The sequence below is a fragment of the Furipterus horrens genome, unplaced genomic scaffold (assembly GCF_987537825.1).
Source record: "Furipterus horrens unplaced genomic scaffold, mFurHor1.1.pri manual_scaffold_9, whole genome shotgun sequence".
Classification (NCBI taxonomy): domain Eukaryota; kingdom Metazoa; phylum Chordata; class Mammalia; order Chiroptera; family Furipteridae; genus Furipterus; species Furipterus horrens.
In genome coordinates, this window is record NW_028327179.1 from 1640892 (window position 1) to 1662205 (window position 21314).

At 58.7% G+C, this 21314-nt stretch overlaps 1 protein-coding gene across 6 annotated transcripts in view; it reads left to right on the top strand.

Annotated features, from left to right (window-relative positions):
- IKZF1 (IKAROS family zinc finger 1) overlaps positions 1-21314 on the top strand; it is a 76897-nt gene that overhangs the window by 48789 nt on the left and 6794 nt on the right. For 3 of the 6 annotated variants that reach the window (XM_090286994.1, XM_090286997.1, XM_090286992.1), the window contains exons 4-7: positions 5837-6097; positions 11336-11503; positions 15189-15314; positions 19081-19215. In XM_090286994.1, the coding sequence (XP_090143120.1) occupies positions 5837-6097; positions 11336-11503; positions 15189-15314; positions 19081-19215 (690 nt within the window). The remainder of the gene's footprint in view (positions 1-5836; positions 6098-11335; positions 11504-15188; positions 15315-19080; positions 19216-21314) is intronic. The other 3 variants (XM_090286993.1, XM_090286996.1, XM_090286995.1) reach the window with 3 other exon arrangements.

Genomic DNA, 21314 nt, shown 5'->3' on the forward strand with positions numbered 1-21314 from the left:
AGGGTGACAGCAAGGGCAGAAGTCACGACAGCACTGGTGGAATTGTTGCTCCGCTAATGCTGTTGACCCGTTTTGTTACGAATGTGTGGTTTTCTCCTTTTTATTGAGTAGATGATGAAATGGCCAGACTTTCTGCCACCATGAGGCAACCCAACACATTTTCAAGATCACTTTTCCAGTTTTGCAGGACAGGAGGATGACAGTACTCATTTCAGAACCGAGAGAAGGCGGGGGCCTCGCGGGCTGAGCAGCACACTCTGTGCGTGGCACGCATCGGCCACTCCCGCTCTGAGCTGTTCGGCCCAAGGCAGATGCTAATTTCATCTTTCTGTTTTAGGCGTTGAGAGATGGTAGAGGGTAAATACGTTTGAGCCACATCCTTGAAGATGTATTCTAAGGAGTGGACGGTGCTTTTTAAAAATGTGCAGATAGCTGAATACTCAAAGTGATACAAGCGGGTGCCCCTTAGGACTTCGGTCCTCAGAGCGTGGATTAGTAAGCCCTCTCCTGTTGCAACATCAGGCATCAGGGCACGCCTGCTAATACTGAAACGAGCAGAATGAAGGCCCTGACCGAGAAGCTGTCAGGGAGAGGCGAAGGCGGGTTTCCAACACCCTGGTGACCAAAACCTCTTTGGTACCTACAGGACCCACCCAAGTTAGACACCTTTTCTCACAACCCACGTGGGCAGCCTCTCCAGTCTGTGAGGTTGTAGAGCTCCTTCTCTCGCTCATACTCCTTTAACTGAACCCTTAAACCCTAGCTGGGTATTTGTTTCTGTGGGATCTGTATGTCAATGTTTATATGTGTGCATACGTGTGCATGTGTGCTTATAGGATTATGTAGAATGGTGCGGTGCTGGGACGTCGCTGGTGTTAGGTTTGACGTAGCTCGCTGAGAAGTCAGGTGCCCTTCGGGGTGCGCGAACACAACCTCACGCTTGCGTGACTTCCTCTGAGGACGTGGAGACTCAAGCACGTGGCAGTGCTGAAGCAGAGCCTTTGGTGGGGACCCTGCGTGTGAACATAACACGTGGCTCAGGAGCTTTCACAGGACTGTGACCTACGTTTCAATGCACTGCCTGCCCGTGTACTTAAACAAATGTGTGCGCAGCTATTGGCACGTCTCCCTCTCTCTCCCCTCCCCCATGTCCCCAGATTGTGACGGCCCCCCCCGGCGGCTGCCGTTCCCGTGGGTAACGGGGGCTCCCCACCGAACGGCAACCAAACTGCCCCGGGCCAACATCCCCCCCGAGTGGTCGTGGTGGAAAACGATCCTCACTGCTCAGCACCTGTTTTTTTCTTCTGAAAAATTACAAACGGAACCTTGTTGTCCCTCCATCCCAGCGTGCGTCCCCGTTACTTGAGGACATGTAAATGTGCTTGTGCCTTGTCCTCTCTTCATACACTCCCCCTTATCTCTCCCTTCATTCCCTTTAAAGGCCTAAACCATCAAGAATTAAAATAATCCTAATCGCTCATCTTGACAAGAAAAAGGGGGAAAAACCCACCTTTATGATGGTGTTGGTTATAATAAATGGTTTTATTAACCTTCAAAACAGCTAACAGTTTTTATAAACCTCTTTCAGAGGCAGCGTGAGGAGCCTGCCCGCTCCGCGTCCTGAACACTCACCTACCCGCCCTCGTCCCAGACGGACTGTAAACACTTCCCTTCCTGCTGACGCTCGCCGGCTCTCACCAGCGCCGCGGGGACCTTTCTGGCTCCCGCGTTCTCATTTAAGATAGTGAGCATCTCAGGCTACGAGGGCCTCGCCTCATATCAGAGTGATGATTTCAGAGTCGTTTCTCAATAGGAAATTGTGGTCTGAATGCCAGCCATTTACCTGGCCAGCAGCTATAAAGACCCGCGCTCGCAGGGGAGAGAAAACGAAGAGGAAGCATAGCCCATCTGGGAGGCGGGGCTCCGTGAGGCGTCGGGGTCCGGTGGGGCAGTTTATGACACTGGCCCTGGCCCCGTGGGTTCTCCAGACTTGTCACCGCTGACTTGTCTCTGGGCCAAAGCCCACCTTCCATTTAGGGGCCTGAGATGGCTCTTAGCTGTGTTACTAATAACATAGGAGGTCTCAAAATAGTAACACATGAGTTCAACTTTTTCTAATTTCAAATAGCCTCTGGGAAGGAAAGTAGCTTTGGACTCAGGGTTGACCCCATCGCTCTTAATGGAAGCCACGCTCCTTAGGTGATGGAACTGGGCCGCAGGCGGGGCCAGGGTCCGGGGTGAGGACAGGACAGGCCCTGTCTCGTGTTCTGTGTTAATCACCTCAGCATGGCCTGTCGCGGAGGCTGGCGTGTGTCTAAGTGGTGGGAAAGGGAGTTACAGACATTTATAAGCACAAGCCCTACACTCAGGCAGAGCATAACATTCACACAAACAACGCTAGAACCAAGCATTTCAGGCTCCAGGGAGATGGCGCAGAAGGGTGGCCGAGGAATGCCGAGCAGGGCTGGGCGGTCCCTGTGAGCCCTGGTCAGCCTTCCTGCGGGTGACGTCCAGGGCGGGGCCGCGGGCAGTTAGGGAGACCGGCCGCGTCTGTAGGGGTTGGTTTCCGTCCCTCGCCCGCTGCCAGCCGCAGCTGCCCAGTGCCAGGGACCCCGCCCTCAGCGCCAGACCCAGGGCTGCTCCTTGGGCTCCTTTCCTCCCAGCCACATCGTGAATGGAGCTCGCCCTCAGCGCAAGCCCCAAACCCCTTTTTCGCAATCACATAAGGGAGGCCGAGACCCCCCCCACCCCAAGCTTGTGTTTTAAATGTGTTTTAGCTTCAGGAGACCTTGCATGTCCACCTGTTCGAGCTCTAGCCTGCGGCTGCGGCTTGCCAAGGTGGCTGCGGGCACATTGCCTGCATTCCCGCCGCAGCCGGGGGGAGCGGGGAGGGGCGGCGACCGTGCTCACAGACACCCCCTCTGCAGGCGACACCAGCTGTCTTCCGGGCGGCCAGCAGCCCCTGCCTGCATCCACACGAGGCGCGGACCTTCCGCCGGCTTAGGGAGAAGCCCCCTGCACTTGAAGGTGGCGTGCCCAGGTGCGCAGTGTGGCCCGCTGTGCTGTCACCGACGCCCCGGTCTCTGCAGCCATCCGCTCTCCCTCTGAGTCGCCGCCGACCTCTCCTGGCGCAGAAGCGCCTGGCGGCAGTGCCCAGAGCCTCCAGCCCCCCTCTGCCTGGCACCTGTTCCCCGGGCCGGCGCCGTCTGCCCTCCATCCAGGTCCACTTCGCTTTGGTTCCTTGTCTTTGCCTCGGGGATCGGGGGTTTCATATGCATTTTTCCAGGAACCTCAGACAGGACAGGGTCGTGACTTCTGATCCCTGGACTTTGCCTCCTCTGGCTCTGGGCAGAGCCACCTGAGACAGACCTGGTGCCCCCGATGCTCTCGGGACGACTGACAAGAAGCCCTCACGCCTGCTCAGCCTGCTGTCCTTCGGGCTCTGTCTGTTCTCAGGCACAGTGTCCCGCCTTCCCGAGCCCTAGCCTCCTGGCTGGAGGGCCTCTGTGGTCTGAAGGTGACGTGCAGACTTGCTGTCCCCAGCCCCTCGTCCTGACACAGCTGTCTGTCCATGGGCCTCTGTCTCCCTGCCCCAGGGGCCCTTGACCCCGCCCCACCCACGCTGCGGCCAGGGCCTCAGCCCCTCGTTGGGGACTGGCCACACCAGCACGCATTTGCTCTGCGTGCTCTGGAGTCCACAGCCTCACCTCACAGACGGCAGGCGGTGACAGAGGTGATCCCAGGTCTAGAAGTTCAGAGGTCAGGTTCCCGGTGCGGACCCTGGTGGGAGATGAGGCCCCAGGGAAAGGTGCACAGCACGCCCCTGGGGACAGGAGTTCCAGGGAGCACAGAGGGGCGGAGTGCTGCGCCTGCCCCGTCTCCTGACTCGCTGAGCTGGTGGCGGCTGCGTGAGGTCAACAGGAGGAGGGGGACGCAGGGTCCTCCTGAGCTCTGGGGTCTGGGATCAGGAAGGAGGCCCATTCCAAGACGTCAACCTGCAGAGACTCCTGCGGAAAGCCGGGGCCTAGTGGGAAGAGAGACTCCCTCACCCCTGGGGTCTCCAAGTCCATGGGCCCATTAGCGGTGGCCACATCCCTGCTAATTCCTTCCACCTGCTTACTTGTCCGTTACTCTTCTCTCTGAAGAGCTAGTGGGAAAACCCGGCGGAGGGGGAAGAGGTTAGGAACGCGGTTCTGGGCCAGGCTGGGCCCTTGGGGGCTGGGTGCCTTCCGCGCGTGGCTCGCTCTCTCCGTGCTCCTTCACCTGTAACGCAGGGTCCCAGCAGCGCCTGCCTTATGGGACGTGGTGAGGGCTGAGTACCAACCACAGTGCCAGCGCAGGGCTGTGAGCCTGGCAGGGGGTAAGTGCCGTAGTGTTATCAGGGTGAGGCGGGTCCCCTCGATGCGATGGCTCTGTGGGACATGCTCCCACTTGCGCAGTGACTGTGCTGAACTAAGCTCTCATCTGTCCACCCGTCAAAGCCTTGCAACGCCCGTGCTAGGCCAGTGCAGGGACCGTTTGCCAACGGGGAAACCGAGGCACAGAGGGGTCCCATGGCTCCCCTGAGACCTCAGAGCCGAGGGAGGCTGGGGCTGAGAGGGCGCAGTCGGGGCTCCAGGCAGCCACCTCCAGAGGGGCGTGTTGAGTAGCATGAACTTGAGGTGTCGTTACTGAGTTGATTGTGGAAGACGGCAGTTCTCAGACTTGCATGCCCCTCTGAGTCCCCTGTCGGGCTCGGGACAGGATGGAGTGCTGAGCCCAGCCCAGAGCCTCTGGCGCGGGGGGCCGGGGCTGAGCCCCAGAACTGGCTGCCCTAACCGGTTCTCAGGTGATGTGGGTGTGGCCGGTCAGGGACACACCTGGAGACCCACCGATTCAAACGTCTGGCAGGGACTGCGTCCGCGTCACCAGCGCGGTGTGCCTGCTGCTCTGAGTGGCCTGCAGGGCGACTGGCCGTGATGGGGGTGGGCTCGTCCACTCCCCACCAGTCCGTGTCTCAGAAGAGGGCAACCCAAATGCCTCCTGTTTTCTTTACGGAGAAAAGTATGCGAGTGATGTAACTCTCACCCTGAACGTGACGTAAAGGAGGGGGTGCTGCAGGGTGAACAGCGGCGACTGTGCCCGTCAGCCCTGCCCCCCACCCCCTACACGCACGGGGCTTTGTCTTTGAAGATCTAGCCTCAGCCTCTTAAACTCACAGGGACCCCAGTGAGCCCTGGAGCCAACCTGCGCTCCCGGCCGCACATTAGCGCACAGCTGTTGTGACCGCTGTGAAGTAAAAGGGGGTCTGGGTGTCACGCACTGAAGACACAGACAGAGTCTGTCAGGATCAGAGGCCTGAACACGCGTGTGCTGAGCTTCGTCACAGTGCCTGGTGCGCCAGGAAACAGGGAAAGGCCGCGCTGTAGGGGAGAGGAGTTTCTCACGCTGAGAACCACTAACGAGGGATTTTGCCAAACGAGGTTACAGCCCCGGGGGTGCTGACGGTGTGACCGGTACTCACCTTCCAGCGCGAGGGGCTCACCGGGAGGACAGGGGGCAGGGTCGGACCTCCGGTCACTGCAGGGTGCCCAAGGCTGTCGCTGTGGACCCGGTGACCCTGCCCTGCGTGGATGGAGGGCCCCACGTGAGCAGAGGGCTCGGGGATGCCTTCTCCACGCCATCGCAGACCCCGCGGCTGGGACCTGCGGACGGGCTGGCAGGGCGTGTCCTGCCGTGAGCCCTCGGGGTGCAGGGCTGCGAGAACCCCCGTCGGGGAGCCCTGGCTCCCGCGTGCTGTGCTGCCTCGTCCTGTCTCTGCAATGACACTGAGTGGCCCTTGTGTTGTGTCTTTCAGCCGGTAATGTTAAAGTAGAGACTCAGAATGATGAAGAGAATGGGCGCGCCTGTGCGGTGAATGGGGAAGCTTGTGCCCAGGACTTGCGCGTGCTGGGTGCCGCGGGCGAGGACGCGCATGGCTCCCACAGCGGCCACGGCGGCAGAGCTGTGTCAGGAGCTGGAGGGATCCGACTTCCTAATGGCAAACTGAAGTGTGATGTCTGTGGGATCGTATGCATCGGCCCCAATGTGCTCATGGTCCACAAGAGAAGCCACACGGGTAAGGCCTGGCGGAGCCCCTCCCCGAGGGGCTGGCGGACCGGCTGCTGTCCCCGGGGCGCATCGCAGAGGCGGGCAGAGCCGCGGGGCTCCTGGCCGTGCGGGGCCTGCGTCCTTCTCCCGGGGCTTCTGACGGGACCGGTTTGACCCTAGATGTTGCAGCGATAAACAGAAAACTTAGCCTCAGATGCGAATCCTGGGGAAGTGGGGGGTGGGGGGCAGGGGGCACGGTCAGGCTGCACATGCCACGGGGTTCCCCTGGGACCCCCAGATAGAGCCAAGCAGGGAAAACCCACAGACCCGAGCGCAGGCCTCACCTGGTCCCCTGAGCAGCCGGGAGCCCCACGGGCCTGTCCTCATTCAGACGAGGGGGGCTGGGTTCTTGGAAACCCGCGCCAGTGAGGAAACGCCAGCCAGACGCCGTCTTTCTGAAAGGGCTCCAGTCAGGTTCCGAGGGCCGTGGGTACGATGAAGGCGCTGGTTCTTAAATTCAGGGTTGGTAAAGAATCTAAGGCCCAAAGGCATTCGAAGGGTAGGAGGATATAGTGTCCCCTGTCCCAGCTGGAGGATCGAGGAGAGTCTAGTGCCCGGTCATGGTGCCCACGCCCACGTGGCGGCCGGGGAGGCAGGGGCTCCACGCTGCCCCCTCCGTGTGCCCAGCACTGGTCCGGGGGTCCACCAGGCGCATATTTTCCTCCCTAACCGCTCAGTCGCCACGCATGGCCCAGGACAGTCTTCAGAACACAATGGGCACATTTCACATACAACTGTGTGCATCCTGTGTGTTTTGACTTGAACAGAAACTTTAATTCTTTTGCCATAAAGATGAGGCAAGCCATGCATTCACCAGCGTAGCGGCCACCGAACATTGGGGCGTAAAACGCAGACGCCCTGGGTCACAGCGGCCGGGGTGGCCTCAGCCGCGCCCTAAGGCCGGCATCTGCCGGCAAGACCTGCAGGCAGAGGGACAGCCTCGCGGTGCCAGCCCCACTGCAGAGGTGCAGCAGGGTCCCGGGGAAGGAGGGAGCCCAGCGCGAGTCCAGCAAACCCAGGGACCCCAGAAATGAAGCGGGGATTCAGCAAATTCGCTGGGCAGCGACGCTGGGGTTTCCGGGACAGGCGGACTTCCCTGGTGTTGCGAAGAGTGTATTTGAACCAGGGCGTTTCTAAAACGGTGACTTCGCTTTGCGATGCCTCTGGGGGAACCATGGAAAGTGTCTCTTTCCGAGAAGCACTCATTGTCTGTAAAAACTTGTCTTCTAAAGCCGAGCACACCGCTCTTCCTGATGTGCCCTTACTCCTGAAATGACCCACTGAGACAGATGTGCCCCTGCAGCCGTGAGGGGGACGCGCAGGACAGCCGCCCGGCTGCCCCGCTCGCACGGGGTGCGGATCCCAGCGAAGGCATGTTACCACGCGAGAGGCACTGAGCAAACACGCTGCAGCCGGTGCCGGGCCCTCCTGGGGAGCAGTCGCCTCCCAGATGAATCACTTCCCTGATGATACAGGGAAAAGTCTCTCCCATAAACATGTGATGTGTGAATCCAGTCCGGGCGGACTAAATGGCCAAAACAGACTGACGCGTGCCCTGATAAAGGAGCGGCTGCCTTTGATGAAGGAACTGCCGAGTGCAGGGATGTGCGGAGTCGCAGGGCTGTTTGCTGCCTGCGCGTTCCCATGGGGAGCAGCGAGGGTCGAACACCAGCCACCAACACTCTGAGTCCTTCGCTTGCAGGACAGGAAATTCCGGGGGGGGGGGGGTGCCCTGACCAGCAGGGTCAGGGTCCCTGCCTTGACGTTCTTTCTTAAAAAGGCTGAAACAGTGAGCTGGCGACCATCTGCAGGACGCGTTGCCCCCTGCACCGATGGGAAGGGCCACGGGCCACGGGCAGAGATGGACGCATGTTGGCAGAGCAGGCATGAACACCTAGATTCGCTAGAAAGGTTGCCGTGCCCCGGGGCCTGAGCAGCCTAGGCTAGGCTAGGGAAGGCAGGCTTTGGACCCACGGGCCCTGCCCCAAATCCTTGAAGTTTAAACCTTGTGAGAACGGCGCTTCTCCAGCTTACAGACCGTAGGGGTCCCTCGGGGCCCCGTGGAAGTGCGGAGTCTGGTTCACCCCGGAGGATGCCCAGGTGCTGAGCAGGGACGCTGAGGGTCCGCAGGTGGCAGCTGAGGAGAGGACTGTAAATGTAACGTTTCGCTGGGCCCTTCTTCTGGGAGCCTAGGTACACCCAGGGTAACCGCGGTCCCCGAGAAGCCAGGACCTGCCCCTGCCCGTGCCCCTGGCGGAGCGAGCCGGGGGCCGGGGACCGCTTCCTGGCCGACCGCAGCTCCCACGGGCTGTCTCCACGGCCCCGCCCTTCCCTGCCCAGGACGCTGCCCCTGCGCGGAGCGTGGTGCCCAGTCTGAATAGTGTGTTGAGACCGGCACTGAGTTCACTCCCCTCACTGTGCAGCTCAGTTTCATTTGCTTAACACGCGTGCAGAGGAAAGCCTCCCACCCCCATCTCAGGCGAGACTCGGAGGGCTGGGCCCTTGGAGCAGGAAACCCCCTGCCGGGCAAACCTGCAGTGTCGCCAGTCCGCACGATGGGGTCTTTAACAGTGAAAATCCTAAGGGTGCCGGAGTTACAGAGACCGGACGCCCTGCCCCCGCCCCGTGCCCCCCCTCCCCCCCCCGCCAGCGGTGGCCAGGCACGCCGCCACACCCCAGAAGTGCCCGCCGACCCGCATGCTGCTCCGAGGCACAGCCAGAGGTCCTGCAGTTCGGGCGATTTCTTAAATTCCCCTCCTTCTGACAGACCCGCAGAAACACAGGATGCAGGCAGCCAGGGAGGCTCTTTCTTACCAGTTAGGTGACTAAAGGGGGTCGTTCTCACAGAGGCACTGGGGTTTGAAACTGAAGTTGGAATTAAGGACATTAAAGGCCTTGTCTCAGTTAAATGAAAGGAAATACACCTTGGAGAAACCTGATTTTACTCAGTGACAAGAGCATGCTGTGGACCTGCAGGAGGGCAAGGGACAGGCCTTGGCCAACAGGAGAACTCACGGGCCTGCGGCCCACGTCCCGTGGGCGGCTCCAGGGCCGGGCCCTTCCCCGCTAACACCTGCAGAGGGACATGGCCTTGAGTCCCACGCCCGGCTGTCCCTTCAGGGAGCTCTCCGCCCAGAGTGCCACGCGCGGCCTCTGTTCCATATTCATGCCCGCGCAGGCCACCAGAAATAAATTTCTGGGAAAGCCTGCCCACCGGCAGGACAGCGGGAGGGAGGCCCCAGGCACTGCGGGGTGCACGAAACCGGTGACTCAGATTGGAAGTCAGATTTCACTCTTGAAGAAACGGCTGCCGTTGCCTCCTTCCTGTCCTGCCCTGTGGTTGGGGGCGGGGGGCGCAGCTTTGGAGGTCTGTCCTTGCTGTCGCTGCCCAGACAGTGGCTCACTGCAAGGTCCTACCTGGGTTGGCCCCCAGCCCTCAGACCTCAGGAGCCCCTGCACCTTGTCCGCTGGGTGGGGCTCTCGCTCTGGGACACACACACACACACACGCAGGAGGTCCCCGGGTTTCTATCTCAGCATTGCACGGCGTGAGGCCTCCCGACTGACTGTCTCTCCGGGACCCCCAGCCTGGGCGTCTCCCGGGTGGAGCAAGAGCTGCAGTGTCCCCGCACGGAGGGTCCTTTCCTCTGCACCCTCACGCACACGCGTGCAGGCAGGACCCAGAGGTGCTTCTCGCAGTAAATGAAACAAGCGCCCTGTTGGGTGCTCCCCAGGGCTGCCCCGGCCACCAGCAGGACCTGGCAGCCGAGGCTCAGCTGCAGTCAGGTGACCGACGGCCCCCGCTGGCTGGGCGCTCACCCTTTCAGTGCCAGGCCCCCAGCTGGTCTGTATCTGACCGTCACGGGGACGGGCCCCCGTGTTCACCGCAGCGCCTCTGTCTTGCGTGCTTACAAACAAAGAGGAGGAGGATTATGAAATTCAGGTGTAGGTTCTCATAGCTCCTTAGTCACTTCTGAGAAGGGTTGACTCCTCTGCCAAAGTCGTGTGGCTGCACCGGGGAGATTGTTAAGTGTGCATTTTCACGTGTTCTATGTTTCTAAGGCGGGGGGGATGGTCCCAGGAAGCGTGTTCTTATGGCATCCCAGCAGCAGCCGCGGCGGTCCCGTAGGGCGGCCCTGCTAAAGAGAAGGCGCTTGTTTCTGAGGGACCTGTCAGGGTTACTTAAACGCGACAGACGCTGTCCTCTTGAACGTGGGCGGCACAGGACAGGTCGCGACACGCCCGCGGAGCCCTGCTGGCTCCAGACTAGGGGGCTGTCAGCTGCCACCAGCGCGCGGCTAAGCGGGTCCTTGGCCCCCACGCCCAGAGCACCCCGCAAGGAGAGCGCTCCTAGCAGCAGCCAGACCGCCTCTTAGACTCTGTGCTGAAAAATGTCCCTCGTCTTCTGTGGACATGCACCAGTCATAGCCAGAAGCTTTGAGGGTTTGTGAGGGGCACCGAACGCCAGGCCCTCGGGGCAGCGCGAGGGGCTGCCGGACGCAGGGAGACTGGGGACTCCGGGGACCGCGTGGCGGTTCCTCCGGTTTCTTCGCTTCTCCTTCCGCCCGGCCTTCTCCTTCCGTCTCTCCTCTCACGCGCGCTCCGTCTGTCTCTCTCCTGATCCGCCTGTGTCGGGACAGACAGGTAATGGAGAAGAAATTGAAAAGGAAATACAGGGAGATATAAATGAAAAGAAGTTATTATAACTGTTATAATGAACTGCCTTTCATTTAAATATAAGAATGTAACGCTGAAATGAACTTGTGATCCTGAAATGCATTTTTAATGAGTTTCCTTTTTATTTTGCTGCTTCAGTGGCATATTTTAAAGACCCTTTGAAAAAAGCCACATTAAAAACCCCACCAAATGCCACAACACGCAAAATTGGATATTGGTTTATTCCAAAACTGCTGATCAGGAAGAGTGGCTCTCTTCATCACAAAATGTTGCAGTCACTTTATTTAAATGAGTTTGAATTTGCATTGTGATGTGCCGTTCTGATTTAGGGAAAAAAATTAGATTTTCAGATCAAATTGACCCAGCCAGTGAAGCGTTAAGAAGCTGGCAGGTTTCGTCTGAAAGCCTCATGTTCGATCAAACCTGCAGCCGGCGGAAGTCACCGGCCCCGTGGGGAAGCAGTGTCCTGCCCGCGCGTCCCTCCGGCCCGTGGCCGGTGTCCGCGCTCACGGCCGCCCGTCTTCCCGCAGGAGAGCGCCCCTTCCAGTGCAACCAGTGCGGGGCCTCCTTCACGCAGAAGGGCAACCTGCTCCGGCACATCAAGCTGCACTCGGGGGAGAAGCCCTTCAAATGCCACCTCTGCAGCTACGCCTGCCGCCGGCGGGACGCCCTCACGGGGCACCTGCGGACGCACTCAGGTAGGTCCTGGGGCGCGGGCGGGGGCTTGGAAACCGGAAGGCTGCCCATGATGTGTGTGGGCGAGGGAGCCCTCCCTGCGGGGTGGCTCGGACCCGGGGGCGGCCCTGGGCTGGTCACTGGCCACCCTGATGACGGTGGTGGCGGCGGTGGGGCCCCATCATCCTTGACTTTCTGGGGAACCGAAGAAGTAGGTGGGCAAACCTCAAACACCAAGCCCCACCTTAGGCCCTTCATCCCATTTGGTCAGGTAAGTGTGTCTGCCTAGAGGATTTCCCAGCCGTGCTTTCGCTGGGTGTCACACTAACGCCCAGAAGCCTCCCTGGCCCATGTCTTTAGGCTGACAGTTGAGCCACATACATGACCGGGCTATGCAGAGCCGCCACGGCAAAGGTGACAGAGGATACCTGGGAGTGAGTGGATGCCTGTCACCGAGGCCACGCTGACCCGACTGGACCCTAGGGCACCACTCACCCCCGGAGCCTGGCCCGCCTCGGTCGGGAGGCCGGTTACCAGAGTTTGCTAGATGGACCCCGATAACCTGAGTTCTCCCTCTCCCACCTCTGACTGGACTCGATCTCCTGCCCGCTGAGGAGCCTTTCTGGCTCTTTTCTGTTGTCCAGCGGCCCCTAACCTTCCAGGGCTGAGCAGAGTGGGCCCAGCCATGCAGGGGGCTCCGGGGATGGGAGGTGACAGGCCCTCCTGCTGCCCCCGCGGAGCTCTGCACCCCATGTTGTGTTGGTGATGCCTCCTGAGCAGGGCGCCGGGGGCAGGAAGGGGTGTCGGACCAGCTGCCCCGGAGCAGGGACGCTGCGCATGTGGGGGTTTCCAGGCTCAGGCATGTTGTTCCCAAACGTGACGTGTGCAATGACTGTGGTCATTTCCTAGTCACCCACGCACTGAGCACCCAGCGACCCCTCCAGCAGAGGAGACAAGTACAAAGGAGCAAAGCCCCTGCGTCTTCCCCGGGCTGTGACACAGCGTCCGAGGGGGTGGTGGCAGCTCGGGGAGGGGACCGTCTCCGGGGAGAGAGGCGTCAGGAGAGACTCCCGTGCCCAAGGGCTCAGGCCCAGGGTGAAAGCCGACCTTCCGGGCCGCCCGAGCCGAGTGCGCAGTTCCGGAAGGGACCTGTGAGGGGCCTCGGGGGCACTTCAGCAAATGAGTAAACCATCGTTCTCCTGCGGGCGCCATCCAGGAGCCAGGGCGCGCCGTGGCCAGGGCAGAGGCCCAGGGTCCAGCCGGGCCGGCGCTGCTCTGTCCTGACCCCCTTCCTGGTCGTCAACATGGAGGAGGCTCCCCGAACGCTCCCAGTTACGAGCCCCTGGGGATTGGGGTCAGGGTCCTAAAGTCTTCCAAGAAAGGAGCCACACAAAGCTGAGGAGCCGCTGCTCCTGTGAGGCGGGCGGTGCAGCCAGGGTGAGGCCGAGGCCCCGCCCCGCCATCGGGGACAGGGCAGGTGCTGAGGGCTGGGGGCTGTTGCTGCCGGCGACAGGGACAGCAGGGGCTCCTCCGCAGTGGGACGGGGACAGTGCGACCGTGAGTGTTTTTAAATGTTTCCACGTGTCGACAGCGAGAGGCATGCGTGTCCCCCACAGAGGTGAAGGTGCGCCCGGTCCAGGTGCTGGAGGACAGGGACACTTGGCAGATGTCACATAGCAGGGATCAAGCAGACGCCAACACCGGCGGCAGGAGCACCACGTGGGGCTGGTACCAAGCACAGCTTCCCTGTGGGCCGGTCCTCAGCAGGCACGGCTGCCCCCCCGCCCCTCGTCAGCCCCGGGCTGGGCGGCCACGGGCACCTCCCCCGCGTGGGAGCCGACAGCTGGAAACGGGGCTGCTCTCCCTGCCTCCCTGCCCCGAGGCCAGGACCTTCTAGCCCGGGACAAACGTTAGGTCCCCCGGCTCCACGCCAGCTTGTTTCATCCGAGGCGCGGTGCCGTCCTGCTCTCACTGAGCGCGTCTCTGGAACCGAGGGAGGCTGTGGACGGTGCTCCTATCTGCGGGGCCACGAGGAGCACGCTGGTAACCCTGCCATGAGAAAGCCATCCCCGACCCAGGGCTGCCGGTGACGCTGACACGGAAAGGCGCCACGGCTGCGGCCCTTGGCAGGAACGATTCGGGTTTTACAAAGCGACTGCACGGCGGTGAAATGGAGGCTTTGGCCTGTGTCTGCACACGCAGCGGTGGCCCCATGCTGCACCCTTGTGAAATGGCCACCACCCCATTCTGCCAAAACACGGCACGGTCCGTAGCTTTCCCAATGGCTGATGGCGGACGGAGGGGTTGCAAAGGCCAAGCCGCCGGCGGTGACGTAACTGCAGGGTTGTCCCACGCTGATAACGAGAGAGGCCAGGGCGGGGGGGCAGGGACGGGGCCCCTTCCTTCTTCACTGCTTTCCTCGGACGCAGCAGGCTGAGCCAGAGGCTTTCTTTTCTGAAGATCGGGAGATGCTTCATGATCTACTTTCCCCCTGTAGTTGCAGTGACCGTATTTCTTAGGTGTCAGAGTTAAAATCAGTCCCATGCTCAGAAGAGTAGATATTCAGACACCATGCCATTTATACAGGATGTTACTCAAATTACCGCCTTTCAGGAAAGGACATTGAGGGGTTATGTGTAGCCTATTCATTTTTAAAGGCAGCTCCCAATAAAACATAAGTTTTAGGCAACATCGTATATTTCGATGTTACTTCCTTAATGATAGGGATACAACACCTTCTACAAATAAAGATCCTTTTATTCCTCTACTAAATGTGCCAGAACTCAAAATTTTTCCTCTTAGTCTTCTTAAACCATAGCTTCTGTTCAGCTAAGGAAGAGATTTTACCAATATAAGCTTTGGTTAAACCATTTTATCCAATATTTTTATTTTTATTGATTTTTATATAATAATTTCAAGTATGTAAAATCTAAGATCTTGAGATGGAAGAAGATTATTCTGGTCTTTGAATGAAAATTTATATACTTTATATAACTAGTTGAAGGTATTCAGAACGTGTCAAAGTTAGAGCAAGGAAATGCATTTTGGAAAATAAAGGCTCATTTCATTAAAGATATTTACCTTTATGGTTTCTTAGAGACCTCAGATTGTCCAGTGTGTACCCTGGGGTGGTATTCGGTTTGGTTGCAATAGATCTGGCACCAGTGCCATGCCAACATGGCCCCAGGGTAGGCAGGGACAAGAGTCTGACCTAGCAGGTGAATCTGTCTATTATCCAGCTGACACGTGCTCTTCCTCCCGCCTCTGCCCAGGTGACTCTTCCCCCCTCCTCTGTCCAGGTGACCCATCCTCACTGTATTGCTTCCTCCTGCCTCTGCCCAGGTGACCCTTCCACCTGCCTCTGCCCAGGCGGCCCTTCCTCACTGTAACACCACGGAAGTCCGTTACAGTTAGAGGACACACGTCCGTGACTTAAGCGGGAGAGACCTGGTCGTCAGTAGGGTGGACAAACACATTCAGATGGAAGAGGACTCAGTTCTCGGGGCAAAACCGAGGACACCCCTCGGCACTCACGTCTTTACAGTTAGTGGCTTGACCAAGCCCACGACGCTTTGAGCTCTCCAGAGCAGAGGGGTGTTTTTTGTTTTTTGTTTTTACTTTTTTGGTAATGTCTGTATTGCATGCATTCCCCTTACCCATAAAGCCAGCGTTTAATTGGGGTCTTGAACTCCATTCTGTTTTCTGCAGTTGGCAAACCTCACAAATGTGGCTACTGTGGCCGAAGCTATAAACAGCGCAGCTCTTTAGAGGAACATAAAGAGCGTTGCCACAACTACTTGCAAACCATGGGCCTGCCAGGCACGCTGTACCCAGGTAAGCGCTGCGCTCGCGGGGCCAGGCCCGCCCCGGCCCGCCCAGGCCCCGCCCAGGCCCGCCCAGGCCCCGCCCAGGCCCGTCTAGGCCCCGCCCATCCTCGGGAAGGAATGAACCTCCCAAGTCCCCTAGGAGCACAGGCCCTTCTCTACAGAGGGAACTTGACCTTGAAACCCCTCCCTCTTCTAAGATACTGGTGACCCTTGATATTTTGTTTTGTTTTGTTTTTGGGTCATTTTTTTAACCTGGCGTATTGATTGCGTCTTTGTGCCCAGTAACCAAGACAAGATATGAAATCTTGTTTGTAAAACTATTTTCATGAAGTTTATCCAGTAAGAGCTTCCGGGCTGTTTTCAGTGCTGGCGTGGGCACCTCCCTGGAAGGAGGGCCCGAGAGTGACAGACAGCATGCCACTGTCCCGGGCCCGGGAACGGCCGCCTCTCCCTGGCCAGCGCGCGGCTCTGCGCTGTGCTGCCTCTGCAGGGCGCACTTGACCCCCGTCTTAGACAGTCTGAGGCGAAGGCTGGAGGAGGTGGCGCAGGGCAGGTGCAGCGTTAGGAAAGGCCCCTCCCTGACTTGTTCAGACACGAGACGTTTCTGAACAGATCACCTGAAGGTTCCCTCTTTCCAAACACTACTTACTGAGCAGGACCGTTGGAAAAGCAATCCCTGCACTGGGAAGAGGGGGGGCCCTACCTTGATAGCTGAGAACTTAAGAAGCCTCGTTCAGCTCTCCAGCGTCACGACCATCTCATAAAGGAAATCTTCTAGGGGACAAATATTTTTTAAACTTGAAATTCCGTTTGATTACTGTCTTGTATCTCTTTATCGGGGTAAAACAAACGTAGAGCTCCGGATCGTACCCGTTTTCCGTGTATGGCTCAGTGGCACTCCCGCATTGGGGATGCTCAGAGGTCGTGGGAGGCAGGCAGACGAGAGCAGGAGGGAAGGTGGTCAGAGGAAGGGGACAGGCCCATGTCCTGGCCTTGAGAGGCAGCACCGTCCTCACACCGTCCCTGCCCCCCAGCCCTCGGCCTGGGCTGGCGGCTGCTGTCTCTGTGAAATGATCACGTAGCTTCTTCCAGAGTCCGAGGTGGACTTCCAGATGGAGGGTCCGTGGGGGAAGGAGACCAGATGATAATAATGGTGGTGATGATGAAGATGTAACAGTTATTGCTTTGTGGCCAGGCCTGGGGTAGGAGACAGGGATGAGAGGGCCATTTATGCTCCTTTCAAATAAACTGTAAGCACTCAGACAGTGTATTTTATAAATTAATGGCTCTCCAACACACGGACGCTGATTCATGTTTATCTACTCAACATATGTTTCCAAGGGCTTACCATCTGCGAGTCCAAGCCCTAGTGAAGACAATAGCAGGCATTTCCCTTTAAAATGCAACACGCAGAATCAAGAAGATAAAACAAACAGGACACACACAGAGCCCAGCGGTTTTCTCCTCTGGCCCCATCACTGAAGACACGGCGTGAAGTCACACACACTGAGGGCTGCCCAGGGTACACGCAGCCTTCATGTCCCGAGACCCGGGGTCAGCGTCCCAATCTGAACCTTTTTTCCAATGTGCCCCTGAGCTCCTCTCTTAAGTGGGAGTGATGCCTCCTGCCTGGCCAAGTGCCCAGGAAGGGCAGAGAGGAGGACGAGGTCTGAGGGCACCGTGTGCGTCACACGCCTACCTGGACACACAAGGTTAGGTCCCCAAAGGGCAGCCACCTGACACGTAGCTCTTCTCTCTTGTTGATGTCACGAAGCTCATATGTCAGCAATATAGATATTACATATTCCTAAAATGTCTGTTTGTAACCCTGAGTGCTCAGACTGTTTGGAATCCCACAACAGCGCTTCTCACCTGGTCAGCGCAGGTTGAAGGGACTCAGAAGCCACAGAGGCATGAGAATGAAGGTCCTTTGGAGGACGTCTGGGATCGAAGGGCAGGCAGGGGGCTGCTGTGGGGGCGCCTGGTCGCTCGGCTTTGCTATGCCCTCTCTCGTCTCCTGTCCTTCCCATGCCCCCGACACCAGCCCCGCCTCCCCCAGTGCCCCTTAGCCAGGGATCATTCTTTTGGATTCGATACAAACAGAACCTAGCTGACAGGATAGAGAAGAGATTAATTTTCATGAATATCGTATCGTTAAGGAAAAGGCATTCTGGTCATCTTTAGTAGTTCCCTAGTGTCTGTGTGGAACACCTAAGTTCCACTGGAGACTTAGCTGAGCAATGGTGTCACAGCCCTTAGCGGGAAATCCAGCAAAGGGCAGAGTGAGGGGCTGCGGGCTCCCTTGTCCTCAATGAGACATGCGGAGGGCCAGGAAACCCCGCCTGGGGCCGCGGCCCCCTGCTCTCAGGGAAGGGCGGACGCCCAGGGAAGCCTGTTAGCAGCACAGATCAGAGTGTGACAGCAACATTGAACTTCACGTGCTTTCTGTATGCCCCCCAGAGAAATCAGGGCATCACGTTTGCCCATTTGGTAAGAAGCACACTCGGGATGCTCACAATGACTGGTACTCGAGAGGGCAACCAATTTGAAATATATTTTTCCAAAGTGGCATTCGTGAGGATGTAATGAAGACAGGGAATAATTAGAAATGGCCTTGGCAGGCATCGCGCAGGGCATGAGGGAGAAGCTACCAAAGCAGACCGGGGAAGAAAGGTACCAGGGCAGACAGGTTGGGATAGGGGTCAGGACCCCACCACACGGGTGCATCCCCCGCATCCAGGCGCGGCTTCGCACCCAGTGGGCTTGGACATCTTATCGGAACCTGGAAACCATGTGTCATAAAGGGCATTTGGAGAAATCAGTGAGGGACTTGGCGGTGGTTTGAAAGGAGAGCAAGGTTAGTGCTGGGCTCAAGTGTAGCTGCCCCCCGGGCCTCCGGGAAGAAGGGGCTGGTCCACAGTGGACATGCATGTGCTTCGCAAAGCCCCATGATAGATCCTCAGCGGGATTTAAAAGGCCTGTTCGGGAACTGTGTGTTGCAAGAATTGACTCTCTACAGGACAGTCAATTTACGTTTTCAGCTCCGTGTGAATGGGGATGAGTTTCAGGGAGATGGGAGAGTTCTCTTCCCAAAAATCCGACCGTCACACTAGCATGTAGACAAGACCACATAGGACACAAGGTTGTGTCTTCAGTTATGGGAAGAAAGAGACAACCTGGGAAAACAAGATGGGCTGGAAGTCCTCCCTCCATCCGCAGCTGCCCCACGGTCCCTAACTGTCCTGCAGCCTGCAGGCACCTCTGACGGTCCTGACGGGGTGTGTGTGGTCAGGGGCCAGGAGCTCGGGGCTCTCTCCCCGCAATGCCAGGGTTTGCTGGAGCTTCTTGAGTGTTTCTTCTGCTTCTTAGTCACTGTGCCCAGGGAGGGAGCCAGACCCACAGATCGTGTCTGGCTCTGGTGGTTCTTTGCTTCTCAGGCGTCTGCTGTCAGGATTGCCCAAGTTACTGGGGGTCTTTGAATAGCTAAGAGGACTCGTCAGAGGGGCACAGTTAATCACGGTGCACTTTTCAGTGACGGCGGTGATGCTCGCTCCCTGGGTCTCGGGGGATAATGTGCAGTCCGAGGGGGCTTTAGCAGGTGGCTCCTGGCAGCTCTGTCTGCCCGGCAGGTTGCCAGGGAGATTAGGAGTAATCTCTGCCACCAGCCTGGCTTTTGTAGGCATCTTACAAGTGTCAGATTAACGCTGGACGCCAGTGGGTTACTTCCCCGTCAGCGTTTCTAAACGGGCCTCTCTCACTGTCTTTGACTTTAGTCATTAAAGAAGAAGCTAACCACAGCGAGATGGCGGAAGACCTGTGCAAGGCGGGACCCGAGCGGTCCCTGGTGCTGGACAGGATCGCGAGTAACGTCGCCAAACGTAAGAGCTCTATGCCTCAGAAGTTTGTTGGTAAGAGTTAAACGTTTGCTGTCTCTTAAAAAACAACTCCGGGGGGTGGTTTTAGACTCAGGTGGTAACTCGTGGAGGGACGGACGAACAAAAAGTGTCCTGTTTTTTTTAGAAAGCAAAAATAGGCAAGCTTCACATTTCGTAAATACCTTGGAATGTTTTCCACAGACCTCGTAAGCATGGCACAGTTTCTGCCAGTAGCATGCCCCAAACATGATGGTGTGGTGTCCCGGCGTTCCGTGGGGTCTGCCTGTGGACACTCCCTGGGCACCAGAGGTGGGGGGCAAGTCAGTGTGCCCAGGATCACAATGTGAACCCGGCGCAGCCAGGGGTGACCCACACAGCCCGGGCACCCCCTTCCTGGGCCTGACACGGTGCTTTTTCACACCAACCTCACATGCCCCTCACATGGGCTGCCTTGAAGGTTTACTGGGCAGAATCGCCCAGCACTGGCCCAGGAGAAGTGCTCAGAGAAGAGAGGCACAGCCAGAATGGTCATTGCCACAGGTGACTGTCTACCTGGGACAGGTGCTTTGAGGGACAAACGGCGGGGGGAGGCAGCCTCTCCTCCAGGAGCTTGTTGTCTGGCGTGGGTGACAGACAGAGGCACCAAGGCCGCCATCCAGGAGGCCCGAGGCTGGTGTGAGGGTGCAGGTGCCCCTGCCCGGGACCCGCCTGCGGCGCCCGTCACAGCCATGCGCTGACACTGTCCTCGGCGGCCTCTCCCAGTCTCGGTCCTGCACTTTAGTCCTCGCAGAGGGTTTTCTGAACCTGAAGCAACACCAAGCGGCCCACGGGGGGGGGGGGGGTCGGGTCACGTCGGGGTCGGAGGACCAGCACCTGTGGCCTTGGTGGGAGAAGAGGGTGGAGCCCAGGGCTGGCCCTGGGAGAAGGCGGGGACTCTCAGCAGACAGACAGAGTGAAAGGAGGTGCCGGCGCAAGCGTGGGGTTTGCCACGGGGGTGGGGGGGGGCTGGGGGGGGGGGGAAAGAAGCTATAGTCACTGCCAACCGCTGGCTGGAGACGGGGTGTGGGAGGCACCCCCATGCGTGCGCCTCCAGCCTGCAGCGAGGGAGCCCTGGAACTTGTGAGTGGAGTCGGGGTCCAGTTAGAGCGCAGAGGAGGCTGATGGCCGTGGGGTCTGATCTCCCGGGGCCAAGGGGGGTCAGGGCTCACTCCGCATCAGGTTGGGATGGCGGCTGGCGGGGGCCTGGGAGAGGCCGTCAGGTGGCCTTGGGAGCTGGGGCAGCCGCCCCCCGCAGGACACTGCCCAGGGCTCTGTCAGTGGACATGGCGGCCAGCTTGTGCCTTCGGAGACGTCTGCCCGAGCGAGACTGTGACACTCCATTGCGGCTGCCCACTGAGACCACCCCTCAGGTGTTGTCTGCAGATGCAGAAGCTTCTGTGTTTAAAAAGATAGAAAGCAAAGCCTTGATCTTTGATCGGTCGAAGCTGGGCCGACGTCCGGCCTCAGGCAGCTGTGTGCCCTGCCAGCTCCTCGCCCCAAGAGGCTGGCGGTTGGCGGTTCATTTCTGAAACAATGGCCGTTGCAGCCCCCCGAGGCCCACGTCCATGTGATGGGAGTTCCGTGACCCTCTCCTAACTTGTCCCAGTTTCTCCTTTTCTAAAATCGAAAAGGAGATGGGCCTCTACGTTCCCGCTTCACGTCTAGACACCAAGTGTGTCCTTTACGTAAACTCAGAGTGTAGGAACGCACTCTGCTCCCCCACGCTGGCCCAGGAGGGGAGCCCGTGAGAGAGCGCCAGGTGCGCTCCAGGAGACTGGCTGGTGGCCTTGGGCACATCCCGGGACTCAGTGTCCCCCCGGCTGTCTGAGGACCCAGAGGCACGACTGGCCGGCGGCCGTGCCCCTAATGTGAGCAGGCGCCTGAGAAACGGCCGCTGGTGGTACCCTTGGGTTGAATATTGCTCAGAACGGCACACAGTTTTACTTAATGCTGTGATCTGTGGTTAAAATTCTTAAGTGAGACTCTGGCGTGAGTGTAAGCAAGCATGTCTTTTGCTGGCCGCCTTCCTCACTGTAACGTGCCCTGGGAGAGCATCAGACGCCGGGTGATGGGGCGATGCGCCACTCCCGACT